Source organism: Rattus norvegicus, chromosome 3, assembly GCF_036323735.1.
Source record: "Rattus norvegicus strain BN/NHsdMcwi chromosome 3, GRCr8, whole genome shotgun sequence".
Lineage (NCBI taxonomy): Eukaryota > Metazoa > Chordata > Mammalia > Rodentia > Muridae > Rattus > Rattus norvegicus.
In genome coordinates, this window is record NC_086021.1 from 174,300,233 (window position 1) to 174,317,306 (window position 17,074).

The 17,074-nt window shown below is 51.6% G+C and overlaps 1 protein-coding gene across 4 annotated transcripts in view; it reads right to left on the reverse strand.

The window, feature by feature from the left end:
• The window catches only part of Cdh22 (cadherin 22), a 125,072-nt gene that overhangs the window by 35,364 nt on the left and 72,634 nt on the right, over positions 1–17,074 (reverse strand). For 3 of the 4 annotated variants that reach the window (XR_005501800.2, NM_019161.3, XM_039104424.2), the window contains exon 4: positions 9,949–10,068. Coding sequence is in view for 3 of the 4 variants with exons in the window: in NM_019161.3 (NP_062034.2) it covers positions 9,949–10,068 (120 nt within the window). In the remaining variant the exon portion in view is untranslated. Of the gene's footprint in view, positions 1–9,948; positions 10,069–10,239; positions 10,375–17,074 lie in introns of all 4 variants that reach the window. The other variant, XM_039104425.2, reaches the window with a different exon arrangement.

Sequence of the window (17,074 nt, forward strand, 5' to 3'; positions counted from 1 at the left end):
AATGGTGTACACCGCCATGCCTGGCGAAATGTTTTTCTTGTATGGATTGCCTCAGTAGCTAACGTGGGTGGCCACTGGGCCCCCAGAGATCATCGGCCAGTGCACACTTGAATACAGACCCTTCACACCTCTCTCACACGCACACTCCTACACTGGACAGTCAAAAACAGGTGAATTCTCTCAACCTTTTCCCTCACACAGACACGCCTCTATACACTAACACCCTGCCACATGTGTGCACACACTGCCCCGTATAGACTTGTGCTTCAAACAAAAGACTCCTTGCTTCACTGAGAGGAAGCCTGTGGACCAGAATTCACCCAGGGTATCCTCCCTGGGTAGCCAGTCCCACAGTGGGTCTTGGCTTCCCCCAGGATCTGTTATGAGCAGGTGTCACCTGACTCATTGGTGACCTGTGGTAGCAAGCAGTTGCTTGGAATGTTTAAAATTTAGGCAAGAGTCGCTGAGGGTCACATTTGCCTGTGCACAGGTGTGTGCCTCATGCACAGGGACTGCAGTCACACATGCCTGTTCACGTGTGCTCCACACCTTCCTCATAGCAAAACCATGGGTTCTCTGTCCAGGCCACAGAGAAGAACTGAGTAGACTTCTTCCAAGCTACCCTTAGTGTAGAAGCAGAAATTCGAATGCTGAAGTTTACCTCTGAGGAGAAGGTGGCTGGGCTGGGCCAGGCCAGGCCGGGCCTTGTGTCCGTCATGTAAGAGCCCCAGTGTGGGGGTTGCTGAGGCAAGCAGAGCCTCTCCTGATGCCCCCTCCAACTTGCTAAGCACAGGTGGTGACAGGTGGCGCCTGGTCCTGAGCACCAGGTGGAGTCATGCACCGGCAGCCCCAGGATGCGCCCCATAAAACCTGTGCTCTGACTCCTGATGTCCTCAAGTCCCTGGATTCCAGTAAAGGTAATGGGACAGGCTGGTGTGTGTGTGTGTGTGTGTGTGTGTGTGTGTGTGTGTGTGTGGTGTGGTTTGTGAAAGTATATGTGTATAGTGTGTGTGTATAGTGTGTATGTGTGTGTGGTGTGGTGTGTGAAAGTGTATGTGTATAGTGTGTGTGTGTGTATAGTGTGTATGTGTGTGTGGTGTGGTGTGTGAAAGTGTATGTGTATAGTGTGTGTGTGTGTATAGTGTGTATGTGTGTGTGGTCTGTGGTATGTGTATTTGTGTGGTATAAATGTGTAATATGTATATGTGCATAGTATGTGGTGTCTGCATAGTATGTTTGGGATATGCATTGTATGTGTGCTATGTGTGATGCATGTGTGGTGTGTATTGTGTTGTATGTATGCTATATGTGATGCATGTTTGGTGTGTATTGTGTTGTATGTGTGGTATATGTGATACATGTCTGCTGTGTATTGTGTTGTATGTATGCTATATGTGATGCGTGTCTGATGTGTACTGTGTTGTATGTATGTATGTATGTGTGTGGTGTGACTTGTGGGTAGGCACTGGGGTTCAGTGCTCAGGATGATTTGCTTTTGTGATCGGAGGAGGAGGAAGGAAAGAACACAAGGAAAGAGAGGAAGGGAGGGAGAGAAGCCAAGGATCCTGGGGACAAAGAGAGACCCAGGGAGGGACAGCAAGAAAGATTAGGGGAGAGAGACATTTGGGGGGGGGGGCTTCTTGTGACAAAAAAGAGAAAGGAAGTGGGGAAAACCAGAACCAGAGAGAAGAGAGAGGGAGACAGAGAGAGGAAGGAGGATGATACTTGTCAGAGCCAGAGGGAGTGGCCAATGCTGGCAGCCAAGGAGCAGGGACAAATGGTAAACAGATATGGTGGCCATGAAGCCAGCAGGTGAGGTCCAAGGCAGGAAGGCAGGGAAGAGGGCTGGCTTTGTTGTTGTTCTGAGAGAGGGTCTCATGTATGTCAGGCTGATCTTGAACTCCCGATCCTCCTGCCTCTAAGTCCGAGTGTGCTTGGAGTACAGAGATGTGCACTAGGCTCAGCAGGGTGCTCACTAGCCGGACGCTCACAAGCCATTTTACATCTACGGCTACACCGAATGATTGCCTCTCAAAGCTCAGCATCCCGGCTCTGAGTGGAGACTAGAGCACAAGTCTGGTTCCACCTGAGCGGGAGTGGAAAGGGCCCATGCAGCTGGCTTCCCTGTTGTCCCCACCACTTCCAGCTCCAGAGCAACTGGAGACATGATACCTCATAGAGAATGTAGTTCAGGAGCCTCTGGAAACCCTGGAGTGGGCGACAGGGCCCATGTGGACTCTGGACCTTGTCCTGAGTCATACACTATGCGAAGTTGCCATGGTGATAGTTTCTGATGAAACACATTGCCCAGTACACACAATCCTGGACCATCCCTGCCCACCGACTCTGGCCCTGGGCATGGGATGTGCTCTGGCTTAGGGGACAAGTCGGAGGCCTGTTTAGCCTTGAACGATGAGGTCTTTTCTCTAAGACTCCTGAGGCCCCTGCACATTGAAGCAGGATGAAAGAAGGGACTTGGGGGGGGGGAGAGCTGAGTCAGCCTTCAGCTGCCTGACAGCCAAGGGCTGTCCCACAAATCCCTTCCCCCAGAGAAGCGCCCAGCCTGTCACGGCTGTGACAGAAAATAAACCATTGCTCCATGAAGTTTGGGCTAGCTTGGTACTTAGCCTTATGTAACTAGTAGGGAAATCTGGTTAGCTTAGCTCTCCTGAGCTGCCTGGGTCTGGGCTAATTCATGCAGCTGCATCAGAGTGGAGAGTCATTTGGCTGAGAGGTTCCAATGACCTCATACTCCCTCTGTCTGCTGGGACACACGGGCTCCCGCTCCCTCCAGTCAACTGCCACCCTTCTGTGAGGTCTCAGGACTGTGCTGTGCAAAGCCGCGGGCTGGCAGGATGGCTCAGCAGGTGTAGGAGCCTGCCTCGGAGCCTCATGGTCCGAGTTCTGTTCCCCACATGGTAGAAAGAGAGAACCCAGCCTCGCACGCCCACACTCTGACCTCTACATGTATGCCTACACGCATGCACAAGGTAGCGAAAGGCCTCTTAAGAACTAATCATGCCATCTACACGAATCTGTATGTAGATGGTTCTGTCACTTTCTATGGGGCCAAAGCAAACCACCGGATTCAAGGGTGGGGGAAGCGGGCTGACTCCGCCCCTCAGTCCTTAGAGGAGAGAGGGGTGAGGGCATCGAGCCACACTGCAGTGAGCCTTCTGTATCTGCTTTAGCAGCGTTCAGATTTGCAGATTCATCCTCTTTGGAAACAGCCAACCACATATGGAAGACATGCGGGAGATCACTGCGCCTGCGCTGAGCGCCCAGTGCTTTCCCCTCAGTGCTATTCCCCGGGCAAGAGAGAGAGATGCCGATTTCCTGCATTCACTTCATGTGTAGTGTCCTCAGTCCTTTGGGGACGATTTAGAGCACATGAAAGGATGGTGTGAGGTGACATCCTGGTACCACGCCACCTTACGCCCCAACAGCCTTGGAGTCCCGGAGCCAATCCCCAACAGATACCGAGAGGTGGAAGTCCTGAGTGCTAGGGCACCGGGAGGAGGGTGGAGGAGGGGACACAATTCCCAAATCATGATCAAATCCCATGGTCTGGTCCATTCGCTCGACACTTGCTGAGGGTCTGTGATATGCTGGGTGTGCACAGCATCTGATGTGAGGAGCATGAAAAGGACCGACTTGGAGGCTGGAGAGATGGCTCAGTGGTTAAGAACCCTGACTGCTCTTCCAGAGGTCCTGAGTTCAAATCCCACACAGCAACCACATGGTGGCTCACAACCATCTGTAATGGGATCTAATGGCTTCTTCTGGTGTGTCTTAAGATAATGACAGTGAACTTACATAAAACAAATATTTTTTAAAAAGTACTGACATGGGCCAGAGAGTCACGGGCATGGCTACACACCCACCTGACTTTGGGCAAGTTCTTGGGGTTTATCTGAATCTGTTCCCGGTTTCATAGTATGTGATGGGGTCTCATGGGTTCTTGCCAGGATGCAGAATTACCCGGGAAGTAGGAGGATTTGCTTGATTATGTCAGTTGATCTGAGAAAGCCGGTCTTAATTATGGGCGGGGCCATTCCTGTACTGAGCGGAATGGGAGAGGGAGCAAAGGAGCACTAACCCTCTTCCCATTCTCAGGTGAAAGATTGGGGATGCGACTGGCTTCATCCAGCCTGCTGCTCAGCTTCCTGCTGTGATGGACGGCCAATCAGAGTAAACCTTTCTGGACTAAGTCTTTCCCCAGGGCATTTTATCATGGCCAGAGAAAAGAGATGAGGACTCCTGCCCTGGGGGCTGCAGAGGCATAGGTGAGGCAGGGCTGCTAGGAGTGTAGCTCACTTTTTAAAAATTGTTTTTGTGTATGTGTGTATGTATTGTGTATGTGTGTGTGTGTGGTATGTATATGTATGCATGTGTATGTTTGGTGTGTGTGTATGTGTGTATATATGGTATGTGTATGTATGTATATGTGTGTGTATGGTGTGTATATATATGTGTGTATGTATGGTGTATGGTGTGTGTGTTTGTGTGTGTGTATGTGTGTGTATGATGTGTATGTGTATGGTGTATGGTGTGTGTATGTGTGTGTGTATGGTGTGTGTGTATGTGTGTATGTATGGTGTATGGTGTGTGTGTTTGTGTGTGTGTATGTGTGCGTATGATGTGTATGGTGTATGGTGTGTGTATGTGTATGGTGTATGGTGTGTGTGTATGTGTGTATGTATGGTGTATGGTGTGTGTGTTTGTGTGTGTGTATGTATGGTATGTGTGTATGTGTGTGTATGATGTGTATGTGTATGGTGTATGGTGCATGCGTGTGTCTTACTTTGAATGAGATGTTCTCATAAGTCTCAGGCATTTGAATACTTAGTCGCCAGTTGGTGGCTGTTTGGGGAAGAATTAGGGGATGTCACGAAGGGGGGCTTTGAGGTTGCAGAAGAGTCTCGGCCTTTTGAATGTGCTTTCTTACTTTGGCTTGGCCAATGTGGAGCCCAACCCTCTGGAACCATTGGCCCAAATGAACCATTCCTATGATTAGTTCCCTCATCATGGTGCTTTCTCACAGCATTGGAAGAGTGGCTGAGACAGCCTACTTGGGCGCGTGGGCACGCACATGCCACACGCACTTTTCGAGTGTCCATCCCTCACCTTCCGTCTTGCTTGAGACAGCGTCTCCTACGGACTGCTTCACAGCCTAAGCGTTGACCTGCAGGCTTATGGACGTTCTCCTGTCTCTGCGTCTCATCTCACCTTAGGATGCTGAGGCTACACGCATGCATGTGTGTATACACATACATGTACATACACACACTAACACACATGTGCACACACATACACACTAACACACACGTGCACACATACACCCATGAATGCATGTGTGCACACACACAAACACACATACACACATGCCCACTCATACCTGCAAATGCCTTAGCACATACACACATGTGCACATGAATGCACACACACACACACACATACACACACACACACACTCTACTACTCCACTTCTGTGGTTCTAGGGATCATCCCTTCAGCCTCAGCTCCCACATTTCAGCTGCTCCTTGCGCTTTTATTTATTTTATTTATTTTATTTTATTGTATCCTGGATTGGGCACTCCTATGGACAAGCCCCGGGGTGTGGAGATCCAAGCTGGTCTTTTGTCAGCCTAAAGATATCTCCAGGGCTTGGGGTGAAGTACTCAGTTAGCACTCAGACTGCTCAAGTGGCCTCTTCTGCCTCCTCCCTGCCCTCCTTACCCAGATGTCTGTTCCTAGTTTCTGTCAGAAGAAAAATCTACAAGGGTACATACAAGTGGAGCTGACTTCACCACGTCAACCCCAGGACCCAGCACACAGCACAGCAGATGCTTAGCAAGTCTGAGTTGAATCCCCTCGAGGACCAATGGCCGTCCCTGGCACAGGTGTGACTTTTTAGTCAAGATCATGCCATCTCGGAGGGAGTCTTTCGGTTCATGCTGAGGTGGTGCTAGGCAGGGGCTGGCATTTATAACCTGGCCGTGGTACCCATTGCCTCGTTCTCACCCAGAGTGCCCAGATCCAGTTGTCTTTGCCAACCCCTCCATCTCCTCCAGATGCTGCAGAAGGGGCCCTGGAGCCTGTGTGATGCCTCATTAGCCCGAAAATGCCATCCCTGTCGCCCCTGTGGGGGGCTGGCTGTCAGGCCTGGCCTTTAAAACACACAAGTTAATTCCTCCTCTGGCACTCGGCCCTGTGGCGCAGCCCCTCCTCCTTCCTCCTCACACCTTCCTCTCAGGCCTCTCTGCGGCTCTGCTCCCTGCTAGCTGCGCAGCGAGAACAGACTGTACCTCGCAGTGGCAGCTAAATATAGCCCCACATCGGCGGAATATTCCTGGCTAGGGAAATGGAGCTGGGGCTGGCAGTGGTGCCAGGGTGGCTGTGATAGTGAGGACTGGGGTACCTGGGGTACCATAAGGGAAGATCCAAAGCATCCTGGGAAATGACAGAGTAGACTCTTTCAGATCCAGCAGTGGAGAGTCCAACATGGACCCCCTGGGACTACCCAACCCGGTTTGAAAGGACTCCCTTTTCTGGTTTCCGAGAGACTGTTTCTCTGGGCCTGTGGACCTCCCTCTGGTCACTCCCTCTGACCCTTCTGAGCAGTGGGTGGTGCCCCTCAGAAAGCAGAAGCCTCCTCAAGCTCATGGAGTCTAACCTTTCACCTGTCTGACCTTGCCACCTCTCAAGATTCAATCTTGGCTCTCCTACCCTCCGCCCCACCAAAAAAACCCATAATCTTACTCTGGCCTGTCACTACGCAGCTCAGGCTGGTTTCAAACTCCTAGGGATCCCTGCAGCCCGGGCTGCGCTGAGCACATTATACACTCCTTGACCTCGGGACAGCACCGCGGATCCCTAGAAGTCCCCAACTGCATCCGTGTTCCAAGGTCACAGAAAAGCCTGCTCCAGTTTCTGCAGCTCCGTCTAATCCTTTACCCTCCTTGCTTGAACCCACGGGCATCCTGCGTTACGCTTTAATCAGCCTGTGCTTGTTTTCTTTCTCCAGCAGAACCTCTGGGAAGGCAGTCTCGGATAAGCTGCTGCTGTTTCCTGAGCGCTCAGCGCATGCTCAGGCCTGTAGTAGCCACAGCGCATGCTCAGGCCCGTAGTAGCCACTCAGTTAGTATCTGAATGAACCAAGGTGGTCTCGCCCTGCATTGCTACATGCTCATGAGTACCGGGCAGCGGGGGAGAGGGGTTTGGGGAGGAGGGACTGAAGCTGGAGATGCAGAGAGAAAAAGGGGTATGCTAAGCTCTTGCAAGGGCAGGCTGGAGCCCCTGGTTCCTCCCTCACACTAGTCTCCCATAGTTATGGCAGGATTTCCGAAGCCTTGGTCAGTCTTGGATCTCTGTGTTCATGATTCAGATGGATGGCTGAAACTTCTAGAAGCTTCTTCCCACCTCTCCCCTCATAATGAGGGCACAGTGAAAGCTGGGTTTTTATTTTAAAGTACTTTACTTTTATTTCCTCTGTGAGAATGCTTGCCCGTGAGTACGAAGGTGTGCTATGTGCATACAGTGCCTATGAAGGCCAGAAAAGGAAGTCAGATCCCTGGAACTGGAGTTACAGATAGCTGTAAGGCCATGCGGTGCTGGGATCTGAACTTGGGTCCTCAGCCAACGCTCTTAATTGCTGCACCATCTCTCCGGTGCCTGATGTTGGATTTTTTTTTTTTTTTAGCTCTGCTCCAGCCCCCGGAACACGTTGGTCAACCCCTCTCATGTAGAGCTCTCTTAATTTGCTTCCCCTTGTTTCCATGGGAGGCACACAGACTGAGCATAGGAGACTAGGGTAAGGGAAGATTCAGCGTCTCCAGTCTGCCTAGTGTCTGCCCCTTGCAGGATCTCACGGCAGCTCCTTCTCTTTCTTTAGCATCTCGACACACTCATTCCCAACCCTGCATCTACTCCAGTGTCCTAACTAGCCAGGCATTGAGGCATCCGTGCAGGTATTAGGCAAGCACCAACTTTTGACTCTTGTCTTTGGGGCCTCTGTGCCGGACACCTAGGCTCTGGGGCCTCTCTGCCGCCAATTCCCGTCTCAGAACCGAGCTCACTTGATGCCACCCGAGGGATCTTGTTAAAATGAAAACCCGAGCATGTCACTTCCCAGCTCAGAAGTCATCGATGAATCCACAGCGTCAGTGAGGAGGGGCAAACCTGGGCACCACAATCCGAGGGTGGGGTGGGTAATTCGGTACCTCTAGGTATTATCTGTTGACATTCCAAATGCATGCGCTCTGTGACCCTGCATTTCCACGTCCTGGAAATTACCCTGCTGATACACTCACACCGGCACAAAATGATGGATGTGCGAGGTTATTCGAGGCAGCGCTGTTCGTTGTAGCAAATGATTGGAAACAGGGTATATGCCCATCAGGAGGGGACTACTGAGATAAATTTCAGTATATCCATAACAGGCATTAAATAAAAGAATGAGGGCGCTCTTTATGGACCGATATGGAGCCATCTCCAAGATGTATTGTTAAGCCAAGGCAGCAGCTATGGGTAAGGTGTGTTTATAGTTACCTCACAAGCAAAGCAAAGGAGACAAACGCACACGCCCCATTTCCTTGTACATGCATAGCACAGCTCTGCAAATATCCACCAGAAAATTACATCGGTTGCCTTGGGGACACAGGTAGGGTGGCTTGGGGACCAGATGAGGTGACAGATTGCTGCTAAATACTCGTCTGAACTTTTTGAATTTTGAACCGCGAGATGTTCTATCTATTTAAAAAAAAAAAAAACGACTCAATGTTTCTCAAGCAAAAGAGTCTGAGATTGTCCAGGTTGTACACAGTGGCTGCTACCTGTGGGGCTGCGGCAGCTGGGGACGGGGAGTGGAGCACTCTCTCCTAACGTTTCTTTAATGTTTGAGTGTTTTCATGAAACGTATTGCTTTTTGCAAGGAGGAGAGAATAATGAAGATATTATGTGTAAGAGAACACAATTAAACTGAGCTCATAGACTAGATTCCTCCCTCTCCTCCCCAAACCGAACCAAACAAACACATGAACAAAAAGTAAAACCCAGAGCCAAATCCATCACACACGCCCCCACACACACACTGTCCATAGATTCAACTTGAGTTCCGAGCACTGCCAGTCTGGTCATGTGCAGCCCCATCTCCCCACCCCTAGCTTTCCCCTGCACCATGCCCTCTTCCTGGGTGCTTTTTGTCCTCTCCATCTGATGTCTTGTACCTCAGTGCTAAACGTCCCAGCAAATCCTACCCCTTCGGTTCCGAGGACCACACATGGCATCGAATAACTACCTCATTTTCCTCCTATCCCAGGGGCAGTGACAACATCCTGCGGAATCATTGTCAGCAGCTCTCCCATCTGTGTGACCTCAGTTTAGTCATCTGCCTCTCTGAGCCTCTCTGTCTTCACTGACCCTCTCCCAGGGACCTCAGAGGATCATGAGGGTCTAAGCTCAGAGTGAATGAAGAAGGGGATGGTGGGTGCTTCACTGTCACTCGCTCCGTGGTGCCTATGCGTGTGAAGGGTAAATAAGGAAATATCACTTCATCTTTCCATCAGATCAGCACCTACCGAGGGGGCAGAGCATAATCCCTGCTTCAAAGGAGCTCCTCCCAGAACACACCTGTGATTCTGTAACACACCGGGATTGGTTTAGTCCCAAGGTCAAGGGCCCAAGTTTAGATACATGAGGTCTTTACAGGGTATAGATGACTGTGCCTCCTGCCTTTCCCTTTTACTTCTTTTCTTGCAGGAGGCTCCCCCCACGTTTCCCTGATCCCTCCTCTCCTTGTGGGGAGTCCACCTTTCCACAACCCCAGAGTCTCTTGGAACCCAAGACACGCTCTTCATTTCCTCAGCATTGCTGGGTCAGCAAGCTCAGTGGTCTGCCTGGGCAGTACAAATCTGACCCCGCCCCCTGCCCCAGCAGCCCACCCCTCACCTGTCTTGGGGTCCACTGTGAAGTGGTGCTCGCCATCCAGGACGCTGTACACCAGCCGGGCACTGCTGCCGTAAGTGGGGTCATCTGCATCAGAGGCCATCACCTGCATCACGGACGTGCCTGGGCCCGGGGGACCAAGCAAGACAATGGTCATACAGAGGTCACCTGAGACCTTGCAGCCCTGTCCCCTCCCTGTCTTAGGGAAGCCAAGAGAATAAGAGACCCTTTGGGAATCTACTAGAGGTCACTGGACACCCACTTCACGGCCCTGTTCTCAAACTGAGGCCCAACCTGCTTCCTGTCCCATGGACTTCCTAGAGATGCAGACGGCCATGGAGTCATAGCTGGGTTCAAGTACTCCTTGGTTCCCAGATGTAAGGAAATCTCAGTTTCTCCTCCAAAATGGGCAGGATGCCAGTCCTTGGTCTACAGGGCAAGTGGGAGAATAGATTTGATATTCCCAGTACCTCGAAGCTAAGGGCAGTCCCTCAAAGGCAGGGATCACAGTCATTATATAGTTATGAGGCAAAGTCAGAGCTGGGACTGGAAAGCAGGCCCCTGGGGGCTTTTAGTCACCCCAACCCCTCTGGATTCATTTTGGACTCTGCCACCTGTCTTCCGTCTCTGCAGCAGACAACCAAGCTCACTAGGCCTCAGACGCTGGCATTTCCTGGCCCCCAGGCAGGAGGATGGCAGTGGTCAGCTTCCCTTTGGAAAGTGATTAGCTGTAGGCCACGGTGCCCTCTTGCCCCTCCCCCTGATGCCCAGACAGCGCTGCCCCCCTCAAGCCCGCACACACTTTTCCTCATGCTCTGCACGTAGGCTGCTGGGGAGAGCATAAATTGGATAAAAGTCCATCAAACAGCGGCAATTAAGTTATTGATTTTCGACGCTGCCTCATTAAACTGGGAGCTTCTCCCGGCCTGTCCCAGAGATGGCTCTAATTTGACATCATGTTCAATTTGACGAAAGCAGGGCTTGGGACGTGAGACTGGACCGGTGGGGGAGGGGCAGACTGAAGGTCTATGGGAGCCTTTCTAGAAAAAAAAAAGGTGTGTGTGGGGGGGGTAGGGAGGGAGATGGAGGACTCAGAGAGAGTTTAGGGGGCTCAGGACAAGACCCAAAGGGGAGGAGCCTGAGAGCCTATATCTAGGTGATGTCCTCAGCTGGATGCCCTGCTGGGGACCTGGGTGAGACCCTCCTGGGGCTGATCTGGGCTCTCTGGGCCAGCAAACAGCCTGCTGGGAGGTGAGGGCAGTTCACTGCTTGGCTAATGAGGGAGTCTGCAAGTGCCAGTACAGCAATTCTGCTGAGTCCAGCCTGCTGCCCGCCTCTCCCGCCTCCAGCCCGGGGCCCTCCATCATTCCAGACAGACACATGTATTTATTTTTCTCTCCTTTGCATTTCTCATTTTCCTCTCTGGGTCCCCCTCCCAGCCACTGGAGCCTCCGGAGGAGGCCCTGCAATGCACCTCTCTTTGTTGGCTACAGCGCCATGCCAGCCACACCTGAGTGGCCCTAAGAAGGTGAGGTGTGAGGACAACCCCTTTCCTATGATGCTTGATGGTCATGGGTTGCCAACTCAGGGCCAAGGACACAGCTCCAGGTGCAGAGGAAGTAAGTAATAGATTCCTGCTGAACACCTACTGTGTACCTAGGGTCACAGCCTCGTGGTCCATCACTAGTCCATAGAGTGTCTCAGAGGTGCACAGTGAGCCTCGGAAATCTATTACAGGTGAGGAAATGGGCCACATGGGAAAGATTGTTTGAGTGTACAGAGAGAGGACATGGTAGGATTTGAAGACACTGTCAGAGCCCTTTTGAGGACCTGTGTCAGCACAGGCATAATGACTGTGGGAGAAGTGACCTGAGCCCTAACCACCGATGGACCTTGATCCGAGACGTGCCCAGCTCCTGTGTGCACTCCTGCAAACTCCCAAGATCGGGCTGAGAAGCCTTTTGTTTCAGGACCAAGAACAGCTCCCACCAGTTAGAGGAACTGAATGGCTGCAGGTGGCAGTCTCAGGAGGCCCCGCTGCTGTGTACAGTGTGTCCAGGCCACCCTCACAGAGGCACTGGAGTGAGAGAGGATACATGAAGTGTCAGTCTCACGATGGGTGCTCAATAAATAGGGCTGGTGTAACTGTTACAAGGCAGAGTCTCTCTGTCTCTTCCCTGCCTGTTCCTTCCATCCCACAGGCAAGTCACAATGCTGGGCTGAGTGACTCCCTGGGGACATGGCTGAGCTCACTCTTTCTCTCCCTGACTGCATCCCAGGGATTCCCTCGGGGATGCTGGAATCATTTCCCCAATCTGAGATTCTTTATGGCAGCCATTACAGTTAATGCCGACACATGGGGATGGTGAAGGGTCAGTGATTCACCACAGCTCCCCCAGGCCCCGAAGAAATGGCTTTCTTAGGCCACACAACCCCTCCCCACAAGTCAGAAGCTCCCCAGAATTGACAAGTAGAAGGGTGCCAGACTGGAGGCAGCTGTGAGGTCACCTTGGTGTTGTCCCCCAAATCAACCGCCATAGCTTCTGCCTAGCAGGTAATTCTGTGCCATCTTGTTTCTTCTGTTCTCACGTTAAGCCGGTGACACAGATACAGGGGAACAAATCTTGCTTTCCGGCTTTCGTGTCAGCACTCACGCCATGGCCAGACATCAGGCCACCAATGTGGTGTCACATAATCCAAAGGATTTCTGAAAGTTCTCAGGAGCAGAAACTCATGGTCGTTGCTCAACAGCAAAGAGAGCATTACCTATGCAGAGTAACCACTTCATACTGTGCACAGTGTTCTACATACACCACCACGAGAAATCGACACAAAAGCCTTGCACTCAGATCTGCTTAGATTTCCAGAGCCAGATTACTAACGCCCGTGATTCCAGAAGTCAGGGTGCTGGAATGGGAAGTTACCATAAACTTGAGGTCAGGCTATGTCAAGAAACAAGCAAACAAAACCCACCTTGCAGATGAGGAGGCCGAGGCTGAGTTGGGCGATAAACCTCTTTACCTCTTTGTGCCTCGGGTTCCTCGCTTGTGAGGCAGAAATTAAGAGTGCTTGCTGCCTGGTTGGATCCCATTAGATCGCAGAGTCCCACGATCAGCACCAAGGACAGCACCCGCCCCCAAGTTCCATAGTCCTGACTGTCTGGGAGGCAGGATTTCAATGCAGGGTGGATCTGGTGTCAAAACTAACAGGCCTTGCCTTCCAGGTAGAAGGAGGGGATTGGTTAGAGTTGATGTAAAGTGGTGACTGAAAGAGGGGGGACTCTGAGAAAGTACAAGGGAGGGGAGAGGAGAAGAAGGCAGGGGCGGGATTCAAGTTCTCCAAGCCAACCTGTCCCTGATGGGCTGGGTTGGGGATATGGGAGGGAGGGCTGCTGTCTAGAGTTCTGCCTGGTCCCTCTGCTTGAATATCTCTTAAGAGCCCAGGTTAAGACTGGACTAGGAATGGCCTGATTCTTGGGTAATCAGAATGTCAGGGCTCAGGGATCCATACAGAATGTTAAATATGGGACGTCTGGTCCTTAGAGAGCCTGGGCCACACATTAGAATCCTCTGGGAGTTTTAAAATAAAGCTGACACTGAGTCTCATTCCTGACCAATTAAATAGGACTCTGCGGGTGGAGCCCAGGCAAGGGCATTTTTTTTTAATAAGTTCCCTACAGGGCTCAAAATGGATGCAGTGTGGACCTGGCCCCTGACTTGACCAGTAAGGAAACAGTAACAGAAGTGTTCAATGGCATCCTGAGGTAATTTCTCCACTTCGCAGTAGGGAGTGATTCCAGCGCAGATCTTCCAGGCTAGGATGTCACCCTCCAGACATGCTGGACCTGCACTGCCGGTGACATCAAGAAGAATGGCAAGCCTGCTGTGTGCCCTGGGTCCTTAGAACTCCTCTCGGCGGAGGCTAATGTGAGAAGTGGGACCTTCTAAGAGCTGATGTCCCTCATATGGGACCTTCTAAGAGCTGATGTCCCTCATACATCTGGCGAGTGTAGGTAGACTCCAGCACCACAATCCTGGGTCACATCCCAGTGTGTCCTCACCTTACTCAGGGGACCGGCCAGTCTTCTGGTCTTGTTTGGCTTGTTTCCCTCTGTGTAATCTGAGACTCCCTGGAGCTTAGAGATGATGGATTTAAGAGGCCAACAGGCCAGATATGTAACGTGTACCTGATTAGAGCTCACTTTCGGTCCTCTGGTTAGTCAGGAGGCACTTGGGGCTACGTCCTTGGCCCCGAGTAGGAGACCCCCTGGACACCAACACCAGAGAGAGGGGACTTGCCTGCTACTCATCTCTGATTTATCCAGGAGGCTCTGATGTCATCCTCCTGTCTGGCCTCTTAACACAGGCTATCCGTGGGGTACAGGAAGCCGAAGCAGGCTCCTGGAGGAGTCAGTGCAGTGGAGTTGGAAGGGCACAGAGGTAAACTCTCACTCCAGCCTCTTCCCAGGCCCCACACGAGGCTGCAGGACTCCTGCCCCACCCTAAATCTGTAAAGAGTCAATAGTATCTTCTCCCTCCCCGCATCCAGGATGTGGAGACCCCCGTAATGAGATTAACAAGATTAAGTGCTTTGGCAAAGCTCTGAGTCCCCCCCTGGCTGAGGCGACCAAGTGTCATTATTATGAAGATATTTCTAATTGTCTTTCTTTACCTCCCATGATGCCCTGCTGGGCCTGGGGATACCCTGGGCTTACATTTAGCTTCTCCAACATTTATAAAAACAGATTCTCACCCCCTGCTGCTGCCAGCACCATGTGGAATGCTTTCTATAAAAATTTAAAAACCACTTGTCGAAGTCCCCGGGAACACTCACATTAGGAAAGAAACAAGGCCCTGCTCCAACTCCACCCCACCCCATCGCCTCCTCCCAGCTCCCCCTTGGACCATCACTTATAATGTGGGCTGGCTGGGCTGGGCATGACCTTGCTTCTAGCTGCCCAGCTGGGGCGCTGTAATGTAGATGAACGATCCTCAGGAGAGGCGACAAGGGAAGGGGAGGTTGCAGGACAGGGGAGGAGGCCAGTCTGGAGACCAGCAACGGGGGAGGTGACACAGAAAAGGAGGGGCAGGAAAGTGGGTCAGAGTGGGGAGGTGAGGGATAGATACTTAGGGACAGAAAGTGGGACAGCTACTATGGCAGAAAGAGGTGGAGAACCAGAAACGGAGCAAGCTAGAATCAGGGAATGAAGCCAGCACCACACAGAAAACTGGAGGAGACATGAAGCAGAGCATGGGGCAGAGGGGTGAGGTCTGGCCTTAAGAGGTGAGGGACCCTTAGGCAGAGGCTTTGAACTCCCTTCCCTCACTCTTTCTTTCCTTATGAACCCCAGGCACAGCCGAAAAAACAAAACAAAACAAAAAAAAAAAAAACCCCAAAACTGTATGTACCTAATGTTCACCACCAAAGGGCTTTCCTGATACCCTACATTAAAGCCCACCGGATCTTCTGTGCTCTCAGTGAGCTGGGTGAGCTGTGCATGTGGAGTGTTTGGGACATTAGTCATGGCAGCAACTGCAATAGTCTGGCCAATGACAAGAGGCAAACGTGGCAAAGCGGGAAGGGGCAGGGGTTGACTTAAGAGTCTTTTCTCTTATCCCCATGCACTTCTGTTTTTGAGACGAGGTCTCACATGGGACCCGGAAGCTCACTGATTCAGCTAGAGTAGCTAGCTAGCAAGCCACAGGGGCACTCCAGCCTCTGCAGCCCCCAGGACATGGGAGGGTCAACACTGCTTCTGGCTGGGTGCTGGGGATCCAAACTCAGCTCCCCATGTTTACAGGGCGAGCACTTTACCCACCAAGCCACCTCTTCAACCTGTGCGAGTCTTTGCCTGTAATTGGGCTACAATAAGGGCCCAGTGTGTTAAGCCCCTGAGGGCAGGATGTGGCTCCACCAGCTTTGCACTGGGTCCATGTTGCCTCAGAGCCTAACCCAGAGCTTGTGCTCGAGCTTGGATGGACTGTTTTCCTTTTATTTATTGTTTTTTTTTGTTGTTGTTGTTCTTTTTTTTGGAGCTGGGGTCCGAACCCAGGGCCTTGCGCTTCCTAGGCAAGCGCTCTACCACTGAGCTAAATCCCCAACCCCTTATTTATTGGGTTTAATTGTAAATTCTATTCATTTGTATATGTGGCATGTGTGTTACAGGGATCATGTGGGTCTTGGCATGCACGAGTGTGGAGGTCAGAGGACAACTTTGTGGAGTTGGTTTCCTTCTTCTGTCTCTCCGTGGTTCCCAGGGCTAGAGCTTGGGTCATCAGGCCTTGGTGGCAAGTGCTTTACCTGCTGGGCTATCCTGCCAGCTTTTGAATAGCTTGTTGATGGAAGAGACAAAGTGAGCATAGTGGTGCTTCTCCCTGTCCAGATTACCTGGGATCCCTGGGGGGGTCGACTCCAAAGGGCCAGGGCCTTCAGCCACCTGTCCTCAGCAGAAACCTCCCATCCTGTTGTCCCTTCAGCGGGGGAGCAAGAGCTAATGCTGTTGCTAGGCAAGAGGATGTAGCATGTATAGATCTTCCTGGACTTTAATTAAAAACATCTTTAGAAGTCGTCTCTGCCGAGGCCAGCGATTGATTCCTGGCTTGGGCCCTAGGGCTGCTGAGCCATACTCTCTCTGGCTGCGGATGGGACAGTTGGAGACTCCTGCTTACTGCTTACTGCCTTCTGTAAACGATACCCCTGGGAGCCAGCCTCTCTTCCTTCTGCTATCACCCCCTCCCCTCCCCTTCAAGCCCCAGATTTGGGAAACAGACTGCACACTCTTATACTTTTATTTCCGCTCTGCTCTTGGGTCTTGGTTCCCTTTGCTGCAAAATGGGGGTGTCAGCACTTAAGAGAGAGCCTGTGAAGAGGATGAAGTGAGATTAGGGGCATGAGAACGATTTCAAGCTGTCAAATACTTCCCAAGGAAGGGTCTCGACTGTCCCCTGAAGAAAGCTGAGGATGCTGCGTTCAGGAACGTCAGGGTTCTGGTTCCCAGGTCTGTCTCAGCTTTGACTACAGAGCCTCAGACAAGTCACTCATCTCTTGTTGCATTTACTTCCCAGTCAGCAGAATGAAGACAGTAACACCTGCCCTCCTTATTCCCGGGATTGGAGGATAAAGGCAAATC